The 22,629-nt window shown below is 53.5% G+C and overlaps 1 protein-coding gene across 1 annotated transcript in view; it reads right to left on the bottom strand.

Annotated features, from left to right (window-relative positions):
• Positions 1–12,635: 12,635 nt before the first annotated feature.
• The window catches only part of PAPPA2 (pappalysin 2), a 93,783-nt gene continuing 83,789 nt past the window's right edge, over positions 12,636–22,629 (bottom strand). Inside the window, 2 exon segments of the mRNA XM_050900644.1 lie at positions 12,636–12,729; positions 14,733–14,831. Of these exon segments, the coding sequence (XP_050756601.1) occupies positions 12,655–12,729; positions 14,733–14,831 (174 nt within the window). The 3' untranslated portion in view covers positions 12,636–12,654.

Raw genomic sequence — 22,629 nt, 5'->3', positions numbered from 1 at the left:
AACAGATGCTGAGTTAAAGCTGCCATGGGGATGTATCTTCTCTTCCCTGTCAATTGACCTTGAAGCTGGCTAGAAAACTTCTCCCAGCTCTTGAGACACTTAAACTTTTGTCTGCGTTTCCAGGCACATGCGATACTCACCTTGAAGACACTTCATTTGAATCCATTACCTACGCATTTGCCAGATTCCCTGGAGATTGCCCAAAGTGCTAGACAAGTTTAAAATGAACATAATGTGTTTTATCTGAACAAACTGCTTTTCTTGATAAAAGCATTAGAAGCACAATTTTAAGAGGAAAAACGTGAAGAGAACACAATTTAGGTCATATTTGGCCAGGATCCTCTGCGCTCTTCCAATACCTCATTCAACATTAAGGGTTGGTAATTTAGCACTTTCTCGCTACCAGAACAAGCCCACACCGAGGCTATGTTGCCCTGGGGGTGCTGCGTGTCTGTCTTCTGCTGAAGAAGGATTCCTCCTGGACCTCCCCTCCCTCTGTCACCCAACCTTCTCTCCTGGCTTCCTTGGCTGGGTTGTGGCTCTTCACGAAGCGCTGCTGCCGTGACCTGCCTTTCCTTGTTTCGCGCTCTGTAATTGGAAGATGCAAAATGCACGTGCAAAGAACTGGGGAGCTCCGCCACATCCCCTGCTCTCTCAGAGCTTTTTGGATCAAACCTATGTTGTATGCCTCAGTATATTCCTTCTAGTTTGCACGCTGTCCTGTGGGACACATTTCCTAAACTGTTACTAAACGTTACAAGTCATGTACCAGGAGTGTCATTCATTGTACTTATATCTTGTGATATTGCATCTTAGGAAGATCATAATTTTTATCTCGCCTTCAGCCTTCCATACAGACCCCCACAAGCCAGGCATGAGATTTTGAGTCGTTTTTTTTCCTAAATCATCTCCTTCATACCCAGTGGTGTCCCGGCATGCTGGCTCCCAATACTGTGCATTTCTTCTCCATCACATCCCCCTCAGCCGTATGACGGCAAGGGAGTGATGCTCCTAGCATGCCCGCCTTTTCCCTGCCCTTCCTGCCATGTCACTGGAGGTGTCCTACACCAAGCCGTGAGTGACCAGCGCAGTTCCCAAACATGCAACACATGTACTTCATGGAGAGGACACACATGGTGACACTGCCCCGGGCTGGCCACACGTGTCATGCCTGACATCTCTTAGCATTTCTCCCCTCTACCTGCAGTGCTGTTGTCTCCCACTTTCCCATCCTTTTATATTTGGGGTCCAGTAGCTGCAGCAGTGACTAGTGATGCCATTTGAGTCATTGATGACGTCCATCCCAAGGGGTGTTGGGGGTTTCACAGCTACATCTGTGACTGTCCCCTCACTAAACCCTCAGCAAACCTGGCCTTGTTGTGAGGATGATACGGGGTGGAAGAAGAAGGGGGGACAGGGCAGGGAAGTGTAAGGTGAGTCCCAGGACCACTGCAGCAGGTCCAGCACCATTGTGGTGGCATGGGCATCTCTGACCTGGGTAGGGGCTGTTCTCGTGTGCGTTTAGGGTTGCAGTGCTGCCACAGGGCTGGTGTGTCCCCCCAGCCCCGCCGTCCCTCCTCGTCCTGGCAGCGTCGGGCTCCGTTCAGCTGCTCTCCGCGCTGCCCGACTCTTGCATTATCTCTTCTCCCTCCAGGAGCTCCCGTGGTGTCCTTAACCGTCTTTGCTTTTCTCTCCTCATACGCCCCTCCTGCCCTTCCCGCCATGACTCTCTGGTGTCTCCATCACCCCTGCCCCCCCTCGCTGTCCGTCCCCCCCCCGGCATCTTTCCCTGCCCGCCCTCGCTGCAGGAAGGCCGGCCTCATCCTCTCGCAGCTGGGGGACCTCAGCAGCTGGTGCAACGGCCTTCTGCAAGAGCCCAAGATCACCCTCCAGCGCTCGTCCCTCAAGTACCTCGCCTGCCGCTACAGTGAGATCAAGCCCTATGGGCTCGACTGGTCGGAGCTCAGCCGGGACCTCAAGAAGACGTGCGAGGAGCAGACGCTGAGTGTCCTTTACAATGACTATGGTGACAAGGACTACTGAGGGTTGGGGGCACCCGCTCTCACGCTGGCCTTCCCACGGGCGTTTGTGAGGATTTTATACATGGACCCATGGCGGGGGGGGGGGGGGGAGGGTGTCGCTGATGTTTCTGGAGGCAAAAATTTGGACCGGGGAGCGAAACTGGCTGCTCTGTGCAGGACTGACTCAGTATTAGTTTCTTCTTCGACTTGGCCAAAAGCCTTTCTAGTTAGCAGTCTTGTGGGACCCAGTTTTCTTGGTTTTGTTTTATTCATTTTGCCAAGAGGTTCCTCAGCATCGGTGGAGAGGGCAGGTTGGGAAGGCACAGCCCTCTCCTCCTGCCCCATCCCTGCCCTGGCTGTGGGGACCACCCCCAAGGGTGAGGGACACTGGTCATGGGAGAAACACGGTGATGCAGCCAGGACGGGAGAGCAGGTGATGCAGAGTTGGGAGAATGGAGGCAGGGCGTGCAGGTCAGGTTGAGATGCTAATGGTTATGGCTGAGCAAAACAGCCCTCGGTGGCCAAGAGGGTTGGGATTTTTTATTTTTTTTTTTTGCAATTGTAAAGCATGAGGTCTGGATGAGGCCTGGCTGAGCGATGGTGCCATTGCAGGGCAGGGCTGGCGTGGTGTCACCAGCTGGGGCGAGGAGAGACAGGCATTGGTGAGCCCATCTCCTCAGGTTCTTCTGTCATGGTCAAAGCCCACATCTGCTCCAAGACGCAGAGTCCTCCAGAGCAAAGGCGGCTTGGCCTCAGGGCCAGTGGTCAGCTGGACATCATGAGCTTTCTTCTTGTGGGACCACATTCCTAGGAAGTCAATTTAAAAATCCCTTCCATTATTATTTTTTTTTTTACCCACCATAATAAAGACTTTGAAGCAATGTCAAACTACTGCTCAGGAGAGCCCCAGCCAAGAGAGCAGCACCCAGAGGGCACGGACAAGGCTGCCTTCTGCACCAGCCACCCTGTAGCTGTGGCATAGCCCAGGCTCTGCATGGCGAGGGGAGCGGGGTGTAGTGTACCCTGACACAGTGATGCAGGATGTCCTGGAGGTCCCGGTCCCAGAGAGGGCTCAGTGACACGGCGTGGCGGGCAGGCTTCTGCGGGTGTTGCTTGCCCGTGTTCAGGCTCACATCTGCTGCTCTCACTGGTGACTTTTTTTTTAAACCAGAGAACTGGGGTTGTCCTGGGTCACTCGGCTTGGTTCAGACCAAACTCTTCTCCAAAACCCTGTTACCACTGATGGTGTTGGAGGCAGCAAACGGCTTCCTTTTAGCTTCAGCTTCCAGCCTGGTTTGCAGGGGAGGCATCTCTGGACTCGCCAGCTGTGCACCTTTGATCTGGACAAGCCAGGAGCCCTACCGTGGGATTTTTACGATGCCTCTTCAGAGAGAAATTTCCTTTTCATTTTTTCAGTCTTGGCAGGAGCAGTCTTCAGCCTGCCTCTTACAATTTTCTGCCTCATTCCTCCTCCTCCTACCTGCCAAGGACACGGCTCGAATATTTGCATGGTGCTGAGAGGGAGGCGGCTGTGGTCCGCAGCCAGTCGCAGCCGACAGCGCTGCAATACAGTATTTGCTCAACAGCAGTTCAGTATCTTCCTGCAGGACCACACAGTGCTTTGCTCTTCCCTTCTCGCGGGCAGACCTCTCCTCCAGGGGCCTGGACTGGGGAGCTGCCAGGAGCGGCCACCAGCAGTCAGTATTACCTGGACGTCTCCATGTCGTTTCTATCATGAATGTGTCTAGTAGGGGTCATCAGGCAAACGCCTGCTCTTTGCAAGAAGGAAGTCTACTGGATCCTTTTGGCTTTTTCGCACACGTTTCTCCTTATATTTTGATGTGCCTGATGCTGCCAAGGGCTTGGGGCTCAGAGCAAGACCAGCGCTGTCTCCATGCACAGGTATATGTGGGCAGGTGATCTGTACTGAGCCGTTGCTCCTTTTCCTTTCAGCCGCCGGCAGTCTTGGCCAAGACACTTTGGTTTGTCCTCTTGCTTCTCCCAGCGGATGCTGAGACAACTTTTCACTTCCAGCCAGGCAGCCGTCCAGGGATGGGCAAAGGGCACCTCCGCTCAACACCTCGGAGGGATGCTTGAACGAAGGCTGCTCTGGCCCAGACGCTAGTTGGTTACTCGCCAAGTCATACCGCTTACGTGGCCTTTATATGAAATGCAGACTGTTTTCCTTTGGGTAGCAGACTCCTCTCTTTTATTGCTTACTAGGTGCAGCAGCAGGGACTGGTGCAGTCTGCCAGCCACTCACTGCGATGCCGCCAGGAAAACCCTGGACACCCCATGTGTTCGCACCTGCCTAGGTTACTTTTTCATCCGGCCCCAAGATTTGCACCGGGGCTCTGCAGATATTTCTGTTCTGCTTCTGCGCTCACATTTCAGAGCCCTTGTGTGGTCAACCAAAACCCCACATCGGCATCAGCTGGCTGGGCCGGACTCTCTTCCCTCGGTCCCAGCTTCCCCGTGGGCTGGGAGATGGACCACCTGGAGGGCGAGGGGAAAGCCACCCATCCAAGGTCCTTCAGCAGCACCCTTGCACCGTTGGACGGGACTTGGCATCCCTATGCCGTGATGGACCGCCCAGTCTGCTGGTGGGGCTTGGTTGACCTCCACGGCGTTGCTGCACCCGCTGTGCCGGCAGGTCCTGCCGGCGTGGCACATCTGCGGGACCATTTTCACAATGGCCCTGGCTTTGTGAAGGCTTCCTTCTGGGTTTCCTCGCTCTGGCTTTGCAAGTCAGAATTTTGCCCAAACTTGGATTTTCTTGCCAAAATCGCTCGACTAACACATGAGCCCATCTCAGACAAATGCCAGCAGCCTGCCATGGGGGCCCAGACCGGAGGGGGAAGTTGCACCACGGCTGCAGACCTCGCCTTGGTGAGATGTGTTGTATGGGGCTTGCTCACCCAAAACAGCCATGGGCGAGCCCCGAGGTGTGCCCTTCCCTGCAGAGCTGACACTGTCTACATCTGCTGCAGGGTCTTACTGTTGGGTCTGCACAGTATTTTCTCTCTTGGACTCCTGGTTCTTCCCATGCTGCCAACCACATGAAAGCTGGAGAAGACACCGTTTTCCATCCATTTCTGCAACCTCCCTCGCCCCCCTGCCCTCTCTTCTTGTTTTATTTCTGAATTAATGAGCAATCATTCACCTGAGATGAACCTCTGGGTCGTTATCTTTTCTTTACTGCACCCGTACCCCTGTAATAGCATTACTACCTTTTACTTGTTGTGGAGTTATTTAACATATAAAGATGGTTTGGTCCTTTTCTTTACAAAGATGGCTACAATTCATGTTCCTTGATGTTCTATTAAAACTCTAATGTGACGTTTTACTACTGTAGATTGAAAGTAGGGTGCTTTAGGGTGAGATAGCCATGTGGCAAGAAACACAAAACCCTTCCAGATTACTTAAAAAAAGAAAAAAAAGGTTTTAAACAACAGCAACAACAACAACAAAAAAATAATTGTAACACTATGTAAAACTCCAGATGATAATTTAACTGACTATTAAACGGAGCTGTTAGTAATCTGTGGCTCTGGCAAACTGGAGTGTTTGTTTTTAGTTTTGGTCCAGTTGATGTCATCTTTTGGTAGCGGATGAAACACTTCCAGCCTTTGAACTCGGGTGCGTCCTCACACCAGTTTAGCATTAGCCTGTCTGCCCACTGGGTTAGCCAAGTCCCCAACCGCTCAGTAGACACAGCCGGAGCCGTGTCCTGCGCCTCGCCTCGCCTACCTGCTCTGCCGGGCACGGGAAGGTGTGGATGCCTGCAGGCAGGTTTTTGGGGGAAGATTGCATTTACAGATCCTTGGTGAGGGGCTCTCAGTCCTTGCTTTGCAAACCTCTGCAGATGCTGGGAATTTGGGAGCAGAGTCCAAAAAAGCTCCTTTTAGCCTGTTTTTTTAGTGTATAAGGTGGACGGGATGGTGCTGTCTGGTGGTCAACCACCACCTGAGAACCTCCTGGTCCACCTGGCAGACTTTTGACAGAGGACTAGCGGTATCACGAATATTAATGTCCTACAAACGATGCGAAAGTCAGTGCCTGAGCAGAGGTGAGAGCTGCAAAGGCTGCCTTAAAAGTCACTTACAGTGCAGTGTTGTGTCTAGTGCTCAGGCCACCAGCACTTGTAGGGGCTGGCCCCTTGGCCAAGCCTAGTGTGTATTGCTACCCGCCCTGCCAGATGGGTGGGAGACCAGGGGAGAGCCAGGGATTACGGCGGGCAGGCAGACAGGATGCCTGGTAGGACACAGGAGATGGGGGATTTAGGGGCTATAGCGCACGAATCCATAGGAAACCAGACTTCATTAAGTCTTATGGAACAACTTGATCTTTTTTTTTTCTCTTCCCACTACTAAATTGCAGGAAAATAAGCTAAAAATACACCCAATACTTTCCTTCTGCTGTTTTCCATGCAGTGCTGTGGCTGCCACCAGCTCATTGCACAATAACCCGTGGCTGTTGAACGAGACATGAGAAGGAGGAGGAGAAGGAGGAGGAGGAGGAGAGGGGCCATGTGGCAGCAGGGCATGCAGTTGCAAGCCTGAGTTGCTGTGTAAGAAAGTCTCGACAGGGCTGGCTCATCACACCTTCACCAGAGCAAAATCTCCTCAAGGCTCATCATTGCAAGCGATGGGGGTTTGGAGAAAGCCACCCCAAAAAGGGTGAAGTGAACTGTAAGGGATGCATCACCAGCACCATTGCAGCTTTTTAGGAAGGGTTTGGTAATGTGTGTGCATGTTGGAAGGGTTGCTGTTGGCCAGCAGTCCCTATTCATCCTCAGAAAGCAGGTACCAGCAGGGATTGCTGCATTTCAACACATGCATGAATGACGTGGCACCGCTGGAGCCCACACACAAGACACCGTGTCCCCGTGGTCCTGGTGGCTGCCTCGTTTCTTAATGACTGGCTGCATGGTCTCCTCCATCGTAAAGGCTGACAAAGCTTTTCAAATCCAGTTTGCGTTGCTGAAAGAGCCACCACCCTGCTCAACTGCGCGTCCTCATCGTCTTGGGGACGCAGGGGTTGGCATCTCTTGTGTTGAGGCTTGGTGTTTGGCAGAAAGGAGGGGATGGGATGGGAAAACAGCTCTTCACTTGGCTACTGCCACAGACAGCTGCTTTTTTTGTTTTAAATGCAAGACATACATCTGGGGTCCTGGTTGCTTGGGGCTGTGGAGCCCCTTAATGCGCTGTCCTTCATGGGACCAAATCTGGCCCTGGTGGAAGTGCCCCAGAGAGGACATCCGATGTCACCAGGAGATGCTGTTCCTCCTCTGGGGAGCGATGAGAGAGTCTGCGCAAAGACCAGAAGTGAAGGAGAGGCTGGCGCGGAGCAAAGGGAGGCACGTGGCTATCAGAGATGGCTGGAAGAAGAGGGAGCGGGGTTTAAAGACGGGACAAGGGAAATCAAAGATAATGAGGAGGGAGACTCAGGATGAGTTGACTGTACCCAGCAGGAATACACCCCCTTTGATTTTGGGCATCTCCATCCCAGCCCCAACCCCCTGGACATGGTGCGAGGGCCAGCACTGGAGGTGGCTCTGCCCGCAGCCCTGCCTGCACACCCCTGTGCCTGGCATCCCCAGCTGCTCCGGCGCAGGCAGCCAGAAGGACCAAGGGCTTGCCGGGGCCTCACTTGCTTCCAGCAGCAACACAAAACCAAAGCATCTCAGCTTGTTTCAATCAGGGCTGGGTACCTACGGCGCTGATGATTGCCTGTGACAGGAAGGGCACCCCGGCCGTGGTGAGGAAGGAAGGCTATACAATGCACTCAGCTGCCCCGGGGCCGACGGGGGGCAGCTCCTTGTCCCCAGGTGCTCCCTGCTTGCCCAGCCGCCAGTGCAGCACCGGGCACCCCATGTTACGGGCTTTTCCTTTCATTTTCTCAGCCCATTGCTCCTCTCCGGGGCCCTTGATGTGCTCACGTCAGCCCCACAGGAGGAAATTTGGGATTTCATTGCTTTCCATAGCCTTGGCATTGCCCCTCGGGGTCCAACAGCCCCCCGGCCCCCAACCCATGGCAGGCGCTTGTGTTTTTCAGTCTTTTCCAATCTTTCCGCTTGCTCAGCCGTGACTCACTCACCTTCTCCGCCGCTTGCAAGTGAGGCGCATGGTGAAGGAAAGAGAAATGGCTCCTAGCACGGCTTTGGCCTTTTCAAACCCTGCGCTGAGCTGCGAAGCAGCAAAGGGGCTCATTGAGGGACCATCTTGCCCCTGTCTGGTGGGAGGAGAGGCTTGAAATGTCCCCAGAACTGGTCCATGAGAAATGCAGCCTGGATTTTGTTAGCTGCCATTCGTGTTTGCTTGCTCTTGGAAACCAACATGGCTTTTTTTTCAGGGCCATATTATTTGCTCAGTTGAAACAGTCTTAAAAAACAAAAGGGAAAAAAAACCCATAACATGGACACCAAAACACCTGAACAGTGGAAAAGGTAGCAGTGGGAAGAAGAAAAATGCTGTAATCCCCTTTCCCCAAAGTCTCTAAAAAGCAATATTTCCTCCCAGTAAACCACCCTGTGGGCCCGAGGAAGCAACCACAGGGCAGGCTGGTCCCATTGCAGATGTAGCCACCAGCTGTGGGCCACTGTGGCTTGGTGACTCCGTACCCGGCACCACAGGAGACCTGGCCAGCTGGGGGCCACTGAGAATCGAGAATTGCAACAGGGAAAGCCTCCTAGGGGGAGATACCAACCCCAGCCTCGTGCTGTTCCTCCTCGTGCCACTGGCATGATAACCTTCCAGCGCAGGGAGTGGTGGGACTTTCAAACCTGGCCCAGATGCTCCAGGTGCCTCTGGTCCAGAGGGGATGCTCAGGTATGGCCGGGGACACGCAGGGCTGTGGCTGCAGCAGGCTCCACGGGATGGGTTGCTTCATTGAATGCTGCAAATCCCATTTTCCAGAGCACCAGAGACACTGATTTGGCCAAGTGGGCAGAGCAGGGCAGCTGTGGGCACCTTCAAAGCAAAGTCCTAACCCACGAGGGCCCCGTGAATGTCCCCTGCCTTGGTGACATGGATGTTTATGGGATTTGGGGACGTCCACAGGAGACAGTTCAGCTGGTACTATGGCATCAGCTTGCCCTGGTCCCTGTCACGCTTTGTGCCAGCGGTGCACTGAAGCGACTGGAGGTAGGTGCCTTGGGCTCACCACTGTCAACAGGGAGGCTGGAGCTGGCTGCAGGGGCACTGTGGCAGGGGCACTCTGGCAGGGCCACCCACCTTGTGCAGGGCTTTTTGGTGTTTCCCAGTCCATATGTACAAAGCTTATCTGGTTGCTTAAAAAAAAAAAAAAATTCCCAAAATCTTTAAGCAACTTTTTTGATTGTCTTTGGTTTTAACTCTCTTGCCTGGGTGCCACATGGCGTGTCTCTCTGGCTCTAGTGTGAGCCACCCTCTGCTCCCTGTCCCCAGAGAGGTGGTGTGTGAACACACACACACGCACACACACACACATTTTCCCTACCTTTAAGGTGGGTTAATTACAAAAAGTGATCGGCAATGGACCAGTCTGTGGCATAACCAGCAGACCATCTGCAAATGTGTCCTTGCAGCTGGTGGCACAGCAAAAGCTGCCTGGGTGGCAGCGTTGAATAGGGAGGGCATTGGAGGTGTGTGTGTGTGTGTCCAGCCCAAAATCCAAAGGAGCTCTCCCACTGGGCTGGGACAGTGCTGGGAGAGTCTGTAGGTTGGGGTAGAGGAGGGCATGTGGAACTGAGGGTGCTGGGAGCAGCCAAACCACCTCCCTCCCCCAGCCTGGCCCCCCTTCAGGTGAAGCAAGGAGGCAGAAGAGGTGGAGGATGAGAAGATTATTTATTTTTCATAGATTTTTATAAAAAATAATTATCAAATACAAAAAAATAAAAATAGCAGCAGCCTCCGTTGTGAATAAAACCCTAAAGGGGACAAAAACCGCTCAGTGTCGCTGTAGAAGAACAATATTTCAGTACATAGAAGCTATCCGTTCATGAGAAGCACAAATGTCTGTCAGCCAAGCCAGCGCCTTTGCCCCCCCCGGCCCAGTTCCCCTGTCCATGGGGCACGGTCCCTTCCCTGCACCCACTGGTGAGCAGGGACGAGCCGTTGCTGAGACCAGGATTTTCATGCCAAAAGGGTAAAAATTTGGCATCTAAACACATAGGCATGCAGGTAACACTGACACCAGGTAGGGAAGGGTTTGGCATGGCAAGATGCCGGGACTTGAGGTTCTCCCTCTGCGTGTCACCCTCATCCCATGTCCCCACTGTCCCCACCGGCTGGGGGCTGCCGTGCCCCCTGCTCCCGCTGTGCCGAGACCCCTGGATCTCCCCTTCCCTGCGCTGGTGGAGCAGGATGGGCTGCCCGAGCTGCACCTCCTGGGGACTTTGGGGCTAGAAGAGTCTCAAAGGGCTTTTTTTTTTAATTTCCTTGGATTGTTTGAGGGGGGTTTTTTTGATTGAAAAGTGGATCTCTGTCAAAAAATGGCAGCTCTCTGCCAAACTGACAGTGCATTTGGGTGAAAACCCTGGGGTACTGTCACTTGTGTGTGACGGGAACAGAAATGTCAGTGTGACCCTGCTGCAAGAGGAGATGGGGCCCATCATCGTTGTCCCCCCCCTGCATCCCTGCCTAGACCAGGGCAGGCAGGAGGTGATCCGCCATGGGGCGATGGGGACACTTGGGATCAGGAAAGGGCTTGGAGAAGGACAAGGCATCTTCTGCCTGGACACTGGTGGGATGTCCAGGCACCTCTGCCCCTACTCCTGTCCTCCAGTGAAATATAACTTTAGGAGATGCCTGAAAAAAAGGAGGGGAGGGAGCTAGCGGAAGCCAAAGGATGCCTTGAAAATCCCCGGTCTCTCCACACCGTGTCACCCTCTCTCCATCACTCCTGCACCGGACAAACCCTGGCTCGGAGCCTGGCTCCACCGGCACAGGCCGTGCGGGGAGGACGCAGCTTGGGCAGCCTTGGGTCTCTTGGTCCCAGCCTGGAGCTGCACCCAGGGACACCGGGGTCCGTGCTCCTACTCTGTGATCCCTTCTCTGCTCTTCTCTTTCTACCCCTTTTCTCTGCCTCTTTGCAGCACAAAACCATCAGTGATAACCCCAGCTGGAGCCAGGCACCTTCCCTACCCGCTGCCTCTATGGGGCTGTGTCCAGGCTGCCAAGCTGAGCTTCTGGGAACCAGCTATGGGGGGCAAAGTTTGTAGCTGGGCTTCTCTGGGGCTAGAAGTGAACCTGAAGATTTTCACTTAGTGCCTACAGGAGCAAGAGACTCACGAAAGTCAGCGACTGTGCGTCCACCGTGGTGGGCTCGGCCACAGAGATAGTAATAAGGAAAATCTCCATAGGAAAAGATGATGCTTAAAGTCTCCTGACATTGAGGGTCCTGTCTCTCCTTGCATTACAGGGTCTGGTCTCCTCCAAGAACTGCTGACAACACTGTTGAAGCTCATGTTTGGGAAGGAGACGTGGGGAAAGAAAAGAAGGACCACCTCATCATCCTTCATTCAGAGCATCACACAGCTACTCTGGGTTGCCCACTACATCCCTTGTCTAGTTGGGTGCGTGGTGGCCAGGGGGAGCGAGGCAGAGAGGGACCGTGGCATGTCTTTGCTCCTACTGACCATGCAGCGATCCCCATGGACACATAACCCTTCCCAGAGGGCTCTGAAATAATGGGTGACGGGCGTCTGCTGGTGCCCTTCGGGGCAGCAGAGCTCACCGAATCTGCCGTGCTTGCCGGGGTGATGCAACGGCGCAGCAGTGTTTCTTCTCAACATCGAAATCCTGACCCAGGACCCTAAGCAGAGCAAGGCAAAGCACCGGCAAATCCCAAGGGCAAAACTCGGTGCCTGCAAGATGCCGAGAGTACCTTGAGGTCACAGCCTCCATGCCGCCTGGCTGGGCAGGTCTCTCCTGGCGCGGCCTGGGTGTTTGGCTTCTCTCTCTGTTCTCCTTGCAGCTCCCTCTCAGCAAGGAAGGGGAAATTCCCTGCTCCTCCCGCCCCGACCTGTGCTTTTCCCAATGGTTTGTACTTCACAGCAGCATGGGTGTGTGGCAAAAGATATCCTTTCTCAGCTTCATCAAGAGCAAAGAAAATATAATATATATTTATATATATATTATATATATATGTATATATATATATAATTAAGTTTAAATATTTGCAGAGAGATCACAACTACCTCGACCTTGCTAAAAGAAGCCTGTACAGCAGAGGGGGGGTGAATAGTGACAAAATCCAGAGCAAAGACAGACACCCAGACGGCGGACCAGGACAAACGTCCGTGGCAGCGCCTGGGCTCTCGGCGTGGAGCCCAGCCCAGCGCGTGGCCAAGGCGGCGCTGGACCCCTGGCTGAGCCCCTCCAGCACGCACCGGGCCCCCGTGTCCCGGCTGGGTTTGGGAGGGAGCGGCGATGGGGAGGGGACCGCCACGCGCCTGCCCTCCCGCACCACAGCCCACTGGCTGCTCGGTGGCCTCGACCCGTCCCCTCCGTGCGCGGTCGCCATCCCCCGTGTCCCGGCTCTTCCTTACGCCTCCTGCCCCCTTGCACCCCGCTGTTCCGCAGCGGCCCCCGTTGCTGCCCCTTCGCTCCTCCGACGCTCGCCTGACCGAGAGAGGCCCTTCGTGGTGCCGCTACTGGTTCTCCTCGGCCGCCGGGTCGCGGCACGTGCATTCGTCCTGGTCACAGTCAGCAGCAAACGGGATCACCTAAGGGGACCGAAGGGAGGTGTAAGCCTCTGCTTTGAGATCCCTGGCTCCTGGCACCCCCTGTGCCCCCGCAGGCCCTCTCCACCCCGGTACAGAAAGACAGACAGACACTTTGGGCTGCGCCCTGATGTTGTTGGCATTGTGGAGACTGGCAGGCTCCATGCTCACCGAGAAATGGGCTCTGATACAAGCTGTCCCCGGCTGAGTTTTATTCTTAGCATTTTCCTTTTTGTTAACTTGTGTCTCAAATTTTGCAACCAAGGGTAAGCTTGAGTCTTGTGCCCCAAATGTCAAACCCTGGGGAGAAGTCTCCCCTGGTGTGTGTGAGACATTTGGACTAGGGCTGGCAGTGGTGAGGCACCTCTAGATCTCAGTTTTACTTCAGCCCCTGTTAGAAAGCCCCCCTTGTCCGTGTGTGAGCGCATGGACCTGTCCTTCAAGCTACTCCTGGCTCTTCCAGGCTCAGCAAACCATGAAGGCAGCATAGCCTCATCTTCTGCACCTCTTGGAGGAACTCAGCCAAGCTCCCAGCTGCAAAGGCTGGCCTCCACACTACCTGATACAGGAGCCAGGGTGGATGCATACAGTTCTTGTGCATTATGGATTAAGAAAACCCAGGCAGGCTGGAGGCTGAGTGAGCAGGAATGGCCTTCAGTGGGGCAGGCAGTAGGTCCGTCTAGGGCCACCCACGAGCTGTGCTGCTTTGAGACATCCCATGCAGGTAGAGAGGCTCATTGCACATTGCGTTCTCTACAACAACTGTATGTGGCCGAGCAAGCTTATCTCACCTTAGCTGGTGGCAGCAGAGCAAGGTGGGAGGGCACCAGCAGAACATTTGGCTCCTGGTTGACAGTTGCCCACTCATGGGCCATGGGAGCTGAGAAAACAGTTTCCTCCAGAGGTTTTATACACACCAGGCTCAGGGCCAGGAGTTTTTCTTACTGTGGAAGCACATTTGATTTTTCACAGCCTGGGTCAGTGAGAGGCTGGAGTGGTTTTTTGGTGTTTAAACCCCATATTCCTGCATCTGCCTTAACAGAGACGTGCTGGAGGCTTGTGCCACGGGAGATCTGGGACCTGTGGGGGATGCGAGCTGGGGCTGGGTCTCCTGAGAGCCATGGGACTGAATCCCCCCACCTTCCACTGCGAACTCATCCTTTATTTTGGCCAGAGATCCAGATGTCTCAGACCTCCTGAGAGCCATGCCTTGCTCTGAGATGTCATGATATCGCTGTGGAGGTTTCACTCATCACTTGGGTGTAAAGCCTTTTCTCTCCTATCTCAGCTGGATCTTCCCAGGATTTTATTTTTCCTTTTCTCTGTGTGTGTATGCGTGATGAAAGGAAAAATGATTCAAGCTCCACAACAAAGATGAGAAGATCCAAATTCACATATTTTTGCAGTGAGAAATTATCTCATGCCCTATGATTTGTTTTGCTGTTGGATATGCTTAGGAAGGATGGGCTGTGAGTGCTGGATAGCAAGTTAGGTGGGAGGGGAGGTTGTGATGGGAGACAAAGAAGGGTCTGTGCAACCCCAACGCCAAGTTGCTCCCTCTATGCTATTCCTCCCTCCTTCCCTCCCCAGGAGAACTGGGAGGGAAAGACAGCCCGTAGCGGACGCCAATGGATCGTACCAAAAATCCCCTGAGATTGCTCAATTATATGACAAGGTGACTTCTGACTCACCATGGCTAGCACTACATCCTATGGAAGTCATTTCTTTGGGACTCGTTTCCCAAAACGAGAGGGAATCCCGTGAACCTCAGTGGGAGCTGGGCTGAGCTTCAATCCCGCTGGCCTGAGTCCAAACCCTGCTGTTAATCAGTGGGATGATGTCTATCATCTTCAGCTGGCTTTGGTTTAAAATCATGGGTTTGTTCTCCGTTCGTGGGAGAATTGCATTGCAGGCTCAGTTCCACAGCCAGCAAAGCCAAAGAGCATGGCTAGCAGTCACCACTTAATCCTAAATCCTGGCCAGCGCCACAGAAGATGCTCACTTACCTTCCTGGAGGACAGTGTGGAGGAGCAGCAGTCACCCCCGTCATACTGGCAGTATGCCCGGTTGTTGATGGTGTCGCACCAGCCGTCTGCTTGGAAGGGCTAGGCAGAGAAACGAGTCATTGCTGAAAGGGTTATGCAAAAGCATAAGGTTGCCCCCAAAAGCAGAGATTCCAGGTCCTCAGCAAGGCCCCTGTGCACCTCTGTTAAGGGCTGAGGCCCAGCTGCACCATACACAACCCCCTCTTCAAAGGCCAAGGGCACCAGAAGACTGGTATCCCGGCTGGTGCGTATGGAGGAGTGGGTGCTCGGAGGGCAGCAGCTGTAGCTCAAGGATCAGGGAATTGTGTCAGGAAGCGAGAAAGCAAAACCACATCGCTAGAGAGGGCCCCAGCCTGAATGCCACAAGTCCCCATTCCCATCTCAGTGTTTCTCCACGGAGTCCATTGCCACTCGACTAGGAGTCAGTTCACCACCTCATCTGCTTGTCCACCTTCTCACACCACTCTCACGTGTCTCCACTGTAATCCAGCTCTCTGCATGTTCACAGCTGGGGCAGAGCTCTGTAAGAAGCTGACCCAACTCTTCTCTCCAACACCCCTCCTCCCAAAGAGCTTGGCTCTCAAGTTGAGCTTGGTGACCTGGCTTGGGCAGCTAAGTACAGAGAGGCTGTTACGAGGATCGATAGAGCATCCTGCTAGAGGATCAATCTCAGGAAGGCAGGTGCTTTATCTCCCTTGGACTATGAGAAAGGTTCAGCAAGGTCAGGAGTATCCCAGAAGTACTTGCACTCAAGCCAAGCCAAGCCAAGAATTGGCGCTGGTTGCAAGGACTATGCCTTTTCCAGAATGCTCTTGCTCTGGCTTTGACCCTGAGGAACATGTCTCAAATTCCTCTAGACTCTCCACTGGAGGCTCTAGCCCTGTCCACAGCACATGGCTCCACCAAACCTTGCCAGGCTGGACTACAAGGCTACTTATCTGGTGGCCAGCTGGGACAAACAGAAGGGATCTTCATTAAGCACTAGCTCCCTGCAGGCAAAATCCAACTCTGGACTGAGCAGAGAGGGCACCAGCCTACAGATAACCAGAAATATTGGCAACGTGGCCACCTTCCAGCTTCAGTCTTGGCCATCTTCCTCTTCGTTTCTTTTCTTCGTGGCCCAAATCTCACCGTCTGTAAGGAAATCGTATGGTTGAGCGGTGGGGGATTTTGCATTGCCAAAATAATGGTGGCTCCTCTTTGCGTGGCACAGCCCAGTGCCCTTTCCTGCTCTCCTGTGAGTCACCGTCGGCTCTGCCTCGACAACTGGGGATTTGCAGAGCCCAGCTTGCCTTGGTGCAGCTCAGATAAACGCTCCATCACTAACAAGCCTTCTTTACTTTCAGCTCTAACATGGAAACAGAAAGCTATTGCAGCGGAATAGCTTTCTGTCCAGAAATGTTAAATGGCACAAGCGGCCATTCAGAAATCCTTTTTATTGTTGTTTAGTTACATGAGTCATCTGATCAAAGAAGAGAAACAAGCAACTGGGGCTGAGAAGCAGCCAACTAGGGCTGAGAAACAATGCTGTGCAACTGGTGCAACCAAACAACATGCATGTGAAGCGCTTGCAATGAATTGTTAGGAATGATCTGCAGCTGAGGTTTATTTGTCACAGATACACATCAGCACTGCCAAGCAACAACCAAATGTGCTAACAGAATGGGGAGGCCATTCATTAACCGAGTGATTAGTAATGAAATGCTTCTCCTGCTCCAGGCTCTGTGATGGTAGCTACTGGCCCAGCAATCATGGCCAACCTCCAGGATGACTGCTGTCACCGGAAAGGGCTCTTGGCGGAAACCTGGCCACCCCTTCGCTCACGGAAGCAGCCGACCGATTTCACTGGATCTGGTGGCCCCAGATGACAACTGGGCTTCAGAAAATACCCAGACCCAGCCTTTGATGGACACCTGCCCGTAGCAGCCCTAAACCAAATGACGGTCAGCTGAAAAACCTCACCGCACGGCGATAGCCCTGCATCCACTGTGCCGAAGCCAACATCTGGGACTGGTGATAATGCCAATAGTTCACATGAAAAAGCCATGCCAAAACCAGGGAACTGATGTGGCTTTTTGTCATCGTGACTCATAAGGAACAGAAAAGGGCTCAATGCAGGCTAATGTCACTTCAGGAAGTAGCAGCAGGGATTATGGCAAACCACCGAATCTGTCTGTGCTATCAGTACCACAGGCCCCGGGCCAAATCCAGGCAGCCACAGAGAGAATGCATTTGCCTGGAAGATCTCGCAAGAGAAGAAGGAAGAGTGCACCTTCCTACAGCTGGGAAACTGAGGCACAGCCGGGTTGGGTGGCTCACTCAAAAACAAGAAGGGATTTGGCTCTCATCGTTGCTGTCACAAACTACGTCCAGAGGAGACCAGGGTGCAATTTCACCAAGGCAACAAGGTTAACGGTCCTCTTCCATTGAAAAGCATCAGTGGGTCTTAAATGATGGTGATCAAAGAAGGTCTCTGAGCCACGAAGCAGCTTTGAGCACCGGGAGGGCCAGGGCAGGGATGCTGGGGCTGGCCGGTGCAGGGATGCAGGCAGGGGACCGGCCAGGGCTGCTGGCAGGGAAGAACTCTTCTGGGTGTGATTTGCTTTTGCAGCCTTCCACGCGGTGGAGTTTTTCCTTGAGCTTTGCTCCATATGTCATGACTCACTGGCAAAACAACACCCGCCGCTTCGGTAGTTTCCATACAATTACGGGGAGGTTTGCCCATCCCGGCTGCACAGGTCTGAAACGATTTCCAGATCTTGTGTGCAAGGTGGGGGGAGGACAGAGGCAGGGACAGGACGGGGAAGGAAGGAGAGGCACTCAGTTTCTCTCTACACCTATTAGGGCTAATTGCCCCCTCCTCTCAACCCGCTGGAGCCCATACCCCACCCTAAACAAATACAGGCTCCTATGGCAACACTTGTTGGGGAAACTTAACAACTCATCCTCCAAATTACACTGGAAAAACATATGAGGGGAAAATAAAAAATGACTAATTGGACTCGAGGCTCAAGAGAGCCAGGCGCAGGGTTCGGGGACTGCTGTCCCTGCTCCTCGCCCAGTGCCTGGAGAACACGGTGACTCCCGTTGCTTTGCCTTGTCAAGAACCTCCAGCTGGTTTCATCCTTGCAAGCAGAAAGAGCAAAGTAAGGTGCTGGTGGGTCACCCTTGAGGGCACAGACGCCCTAGTACTTGCATCTGTCTCACTTTGGTCTTGCAAGAGTCACGGCGAGGGAGGACATGAGCAATACAATGTGCTAATAGCAGGTGATGTGAGAGAAGAAAACCCGTACAGACTCTGTTCAGCCTGTGCTTGAGCCGTGTGGCTCTACAGAAAGCAATGCCAGCGGTGGGACGAGGGAGGTTTGCCCACATCAGCAACTCACAGAAACACCTGACAACGTTTTAAGATCCTGGCAGGAAAAAAAGAGAACGCCAATGCCCAACCGTGCCATGCGAAGGCAATGGATGTGATCCAGGGGAATGGCCAGCTAGGTTTCAGTCGCCAGAATATGCATCCTCCAGCCCGGGGGGGAAAAGGGCTGGTTGAAACGGCTCGTATAAACCGGGAAAAAATGAATAAGGTAATTGCTGCAACCGCTCCATGCCGCGTTAAGTCATAGGGAGCTGCTCGGCTAGGCGGCATGCCACCGAGGCAGCCAGGGAGCCGGGCTGCGTCAGCGAATCTCCCTGCTCGCGCCATCCATCTTCCTTGTTTATTCAGACAGGAGCTTCAGCGGGGCATGTGTTAGCACGTGGAGGTGCAGCATCTGGCACGGCCAGGCCCGAGCCCTGCGCTGACGGCATAAAAATAGTAACCGCGAATCAAGTGCTTGGCAATTTAAATAGGCTAAAAAAACACATGCTCTCAAAGCCGGGAATAGGCACGAAAGAAAAGAGAAAAAATTAAAGAAAAAAGAAAAAGAGGGAAAAGTATTGCAGGCAAAGGAGGGACGTGAGAAAGGACTGGTTAGATCCCGCCACATCCCGGGCAGAAGCATCTCAGAGGGCTCGGCCGTGCCGTTTCTCTCGAGGCTGCCGGGAGATGTCGTGCAGGGAGCAGCATCTGTGCACAGTGTTTTTCCACTGTCCCTGCAGAGTCCCCGGGGCTGGGGCTGAGCTGGCTGGCTCCCTCCCCGGGGCTGCTGTCCTGCCCGGTGGGGAGCCCCCAGTGCCACTGGGGAGGCAGGCAGGGTCCAGACACTTTTCTTCAAATCCACCTTATATATAGGTTGATTCACTGTGAAAGAGCGTGAAAGGGTGCAACAGAGTGAGGGAAAGACAGAGCATGAAGAATAAACAAGAGATGCCATCAGTATCGTACATATTTTGGTGCTGTGTCACGGGCATTTGATGAACATTATTTCCCAGGAATGCAGGTCTTGCTCTGGTTGAGCAGACCTGAAGGCCCAGTACCTTGCTTTTGGCGATGACCTGTTCCAGATGCTTCGGAGAAAGGTGGAAAAAAGAAAAAAAATTCAGAGCGCACCTGGCCAGCTGTGTAACGGAAGAGCTGAAAGACTCTCCTGCACTGCTGCCGAGAAGGAAAGTGCTTGCGACTTCAATCTGCCCATAGCTAGAGAAAGCCCAGATCGCAGTTTCAGGGGATCAAGCCCAGCCTTAATAAGCAAAATGTTTCCCCCCAGCCTTCGGGAGGCTGCACAGGTCCTGGGCTTCGCAACTGTGCAGATCCCATCCAAGGAGGGTGCATAGTTTGCTTTCATGCTGCTTCTAAGTCAGCATGGATTTTGCTGTCCTTTCATCCTTCCCTTTGGCTATCAGTATTTTCAGCATTGACCTCAGACCCTTTGCATGCCGAGACGACCACGTGCAACCCTGCAGCTGAGGAGGTGCCGGTGTCTTCATCCTTCTCGGCTGCCGCTTTCAAAGCAGCCCCATAGGAACAGAGGAACCATCATTTCGGCGGGGGAGACAGGCAGGGACCAGCCCTGGAAAAGCTGCCGCTGCCGTCAGACCCACGCCTTGTGCATCAGCTTCACCGCTGTTGATTCTGCTCTTGCAATGGATGAGTCATTAGTGGTGGAAAGATCAGTTGGAGGAGACAGGGGGGAGATGGCATGGCAGGGGAGACGGGGCAGGGCTGGACGATAAACCTCTGCTGGGGAAATGTCTCCCTTCACTGTGCACATGGCCTTCCAGGAGCCTTGTAAGGTCTTCAAGGGCAAGCCCTCAAAGGCATCAGTGTGTGCTCAGCACCAGAAATGAGAAAGTAGCAGTGGCCAGGGCCAGGCTCTCACCTAGCACAGCTGGAAACCCCAGCCCAGCTGGTGGCAGAGGGATGTCAGCCCAAACCAGGGCTCACAGAACCACAGGAGATGAACCTCGAGTTGCCCCAGGGCTGGAGACCTCTGCAGCTTCAAGGTTCTAAGACGTGCAAGAGAAGTCACGTCCCAGGTGCAAGCCGCTGCACGTGGCAGGGGGGAGCAGGCAGGGGTGCGTGGGGAAAGGAAAGCACAAAGAGGCTGCAGCAGCCCTCGGCCGGGGATAGGCAGAGGGCAGCTTCTCCCCGCTGGATGCCTTTCCTTCCTTCCCACCTCAGCCACTAGCCAAGATATTTCAGAAAGCTGTGGGAGGTCCCTGGGAGGACTTGAAGAGTACCTAAAGCCTTGTTAGAAGTCTGGTTCACTTAAAGCCCCTATGCATCCACCACCCCAGCTTGGGTCCCTGGAAATTCCCCCTCCCATTCCTGTCCCTATCCCTCCAAACCACTGGTTCCCTACAGAAAACTGGGGTTGGTGTCAGTCTCTTCAGTCGCAGACGTGGCAGGAGCTAGTTAAAGCGATGCTATAGCACAGTGTCCCCAGGACACATCCCTTTCCTTGCACACACACACACTCACGCTGGTGAGGCAGAGAGCCCGACCATTCTTGGCTCCCCCTGCTTGCCCAGGGAAGTTGACTGGGAATGCAGACTGTGGGAGGAAACGACAATGTTCATTGTTTGGATTAAATATTTTTCTTGGCCCTCTCTCTGTTGCAGTGTGTCTTTTTTTTTTTTTTTCCCTCCCCCCCTCGACACCCCAAGCACATTCACTTTCTCTCACTCCTTCCTGAGGCTCTCCGGCACGCAAGGAGGAAATCAGCTCTGAAAAACACAGAGAGGGACGGAGAGGGAACAGGGCTGGCTTCTGCTCAAAAAGCTTTCTGGGATACCTCACTGCCCTGAGCCACTCCGAGCAGCAAGCGAGCTCTACCTGGCCCATCGCAGCAAGGGAGGCAGGGCAAGCACTGCTCAGAGGAGGAAAGCTCTAGAAATTTGGCAAGAGGCACCTGGGACCAAGTGGCCTGAAGAAGAGAAAGGAGAAACCAATTCCTACAGACCCAGTGCTTCATCCACCATTTTTGTGTCTCCCAGTTTCTGTCCCCTGAGCCGTCCCTCTGCTCCTTTTGAACCATGGCAGCTGTCCCTTGGAGCCACATGCCTGTAGGATGGCTTGCTTAGAGACATCATGGACCTGCCCTGTCACCACAGACACAGCCAGAAAGCAAAATAGAGAAATGCCAATTGTTTCTGAGCTTGCTGGTGTCCCTGAGCCACTTGTCAGCTCAGCATGCAGACCACTTTCATCAAACCTCAGGTCTTCAGGAACATCTGCTCCAGCTCCAACATCCTTCTCCCCAGGCCTCACTAAGAAAACAGAGGCTTGTTACTTCAGAAAGTATTCCATATACTCAAAGGAACGCTTCGAGGAAGAGGTGATGGACTGGAAAGCAGCATCCTGCTGTCTGGTTTCAGCCTATGTGCCATCACTTGTGCTGCCATGCCCAAGGCAAGCAACAGCCCAGCTCCCAGCAGTCTTGGTATGCAGCTTTAGGTGTTCTTCAGGACAAAGGGGGTCCCTTGGACATGGGTTTCCTGCAAACATCTGAGCCCTGTTTGAATCAGTCTGGATTGAGCTTGGACAGGATCATGTCTGAAGGGGGATGGAGAGCACAGATGTTAGATGGCTGCTTGGTCTGCAGCCTGAACGCTGCTGTAGATGTCCGTACTGGGAGCGCAGGTCCTTGCCTTCATGGTGTCTGAAAGTGCTTCTGTGTCCCAGGCCAGGATTTGGCTTGGACACACTTCTGCTGCAGAAGTGAGTATGCGGCACTTTGGGCTGCTGAATGGGGATGTATTTCTTTACCGCTGTCCTGCTCTGTGCCTTACTCCTCAGGGACCCCAAGTCTCAGCAGACAGTGATCTGGAAAGTGCTTTGCACAGTCCATGGGGACAAGAGTGAAGAAAGGGATGGAAAGCTGGTGTAGATGAACACCACAACAGAGCATGTCTTTGCTTCCATAAAAGCATCTGTGTCCATGATCCGTGGCCTTTTTACACCCTGATCTCAGTGCTAACAGGAGAAGAAAAACAGAAGCAGGAAAGAACAAGGGAAGGGGAGCAGAGGAAGATGCCGTGTGTCAATAGTGCTCCTGGCAAGCATGGCGGCTCCCAGAGATGGGTCCCCAGTACTCACCATTCCCAGGGCTGCTGCTGCACACACAAGAGGAGCCAGGACTTCCCATGCCACGAGCACCAGCCTGCAATCCTGCCCTCCACAGCTCGCCTGCTGCCATGGATTAGATCTCCTGCCAAGCCGTTTGTGCAAAATATGTTGCAGGATAGAACGGGTTATGGAAAACAAGTCCTGAAAACCACAAGGGCCTCCTGACCCACTTGTATCTGGTTTCTGCCAAGTTCTTGTTACAGATCTTAAACAGAAAGAAAAACAATGTACGAGGGATGAAGGAGCTGAAGGGGAATGAATATTTGTGTTGGACGAGCAGTTGGCTGCGCTACGCTTGGGGATGTTTGTTTATTATCAGAAGCGACTCATTGATTTTTATTTCAGCGGGTG

The sequence above is a fragment of the Gymnogyps californianus genome, chromosome 8 (assembly GCF_018139145.2).
Source record: "Gymnogyps californianus isolate 813 chromosome 8, ASM1813914v2, whole genome shotgun sequence".
Lineage (NCBI taxonomy): Eukaryota > Metazoa > Chordata > Aves > Accipitriformes > Cathartidae > Gymnogyps > Gymnogyps californianus.
This window is presented reverse-complemented; position numbering and strand designations above follow the sequence as displayed.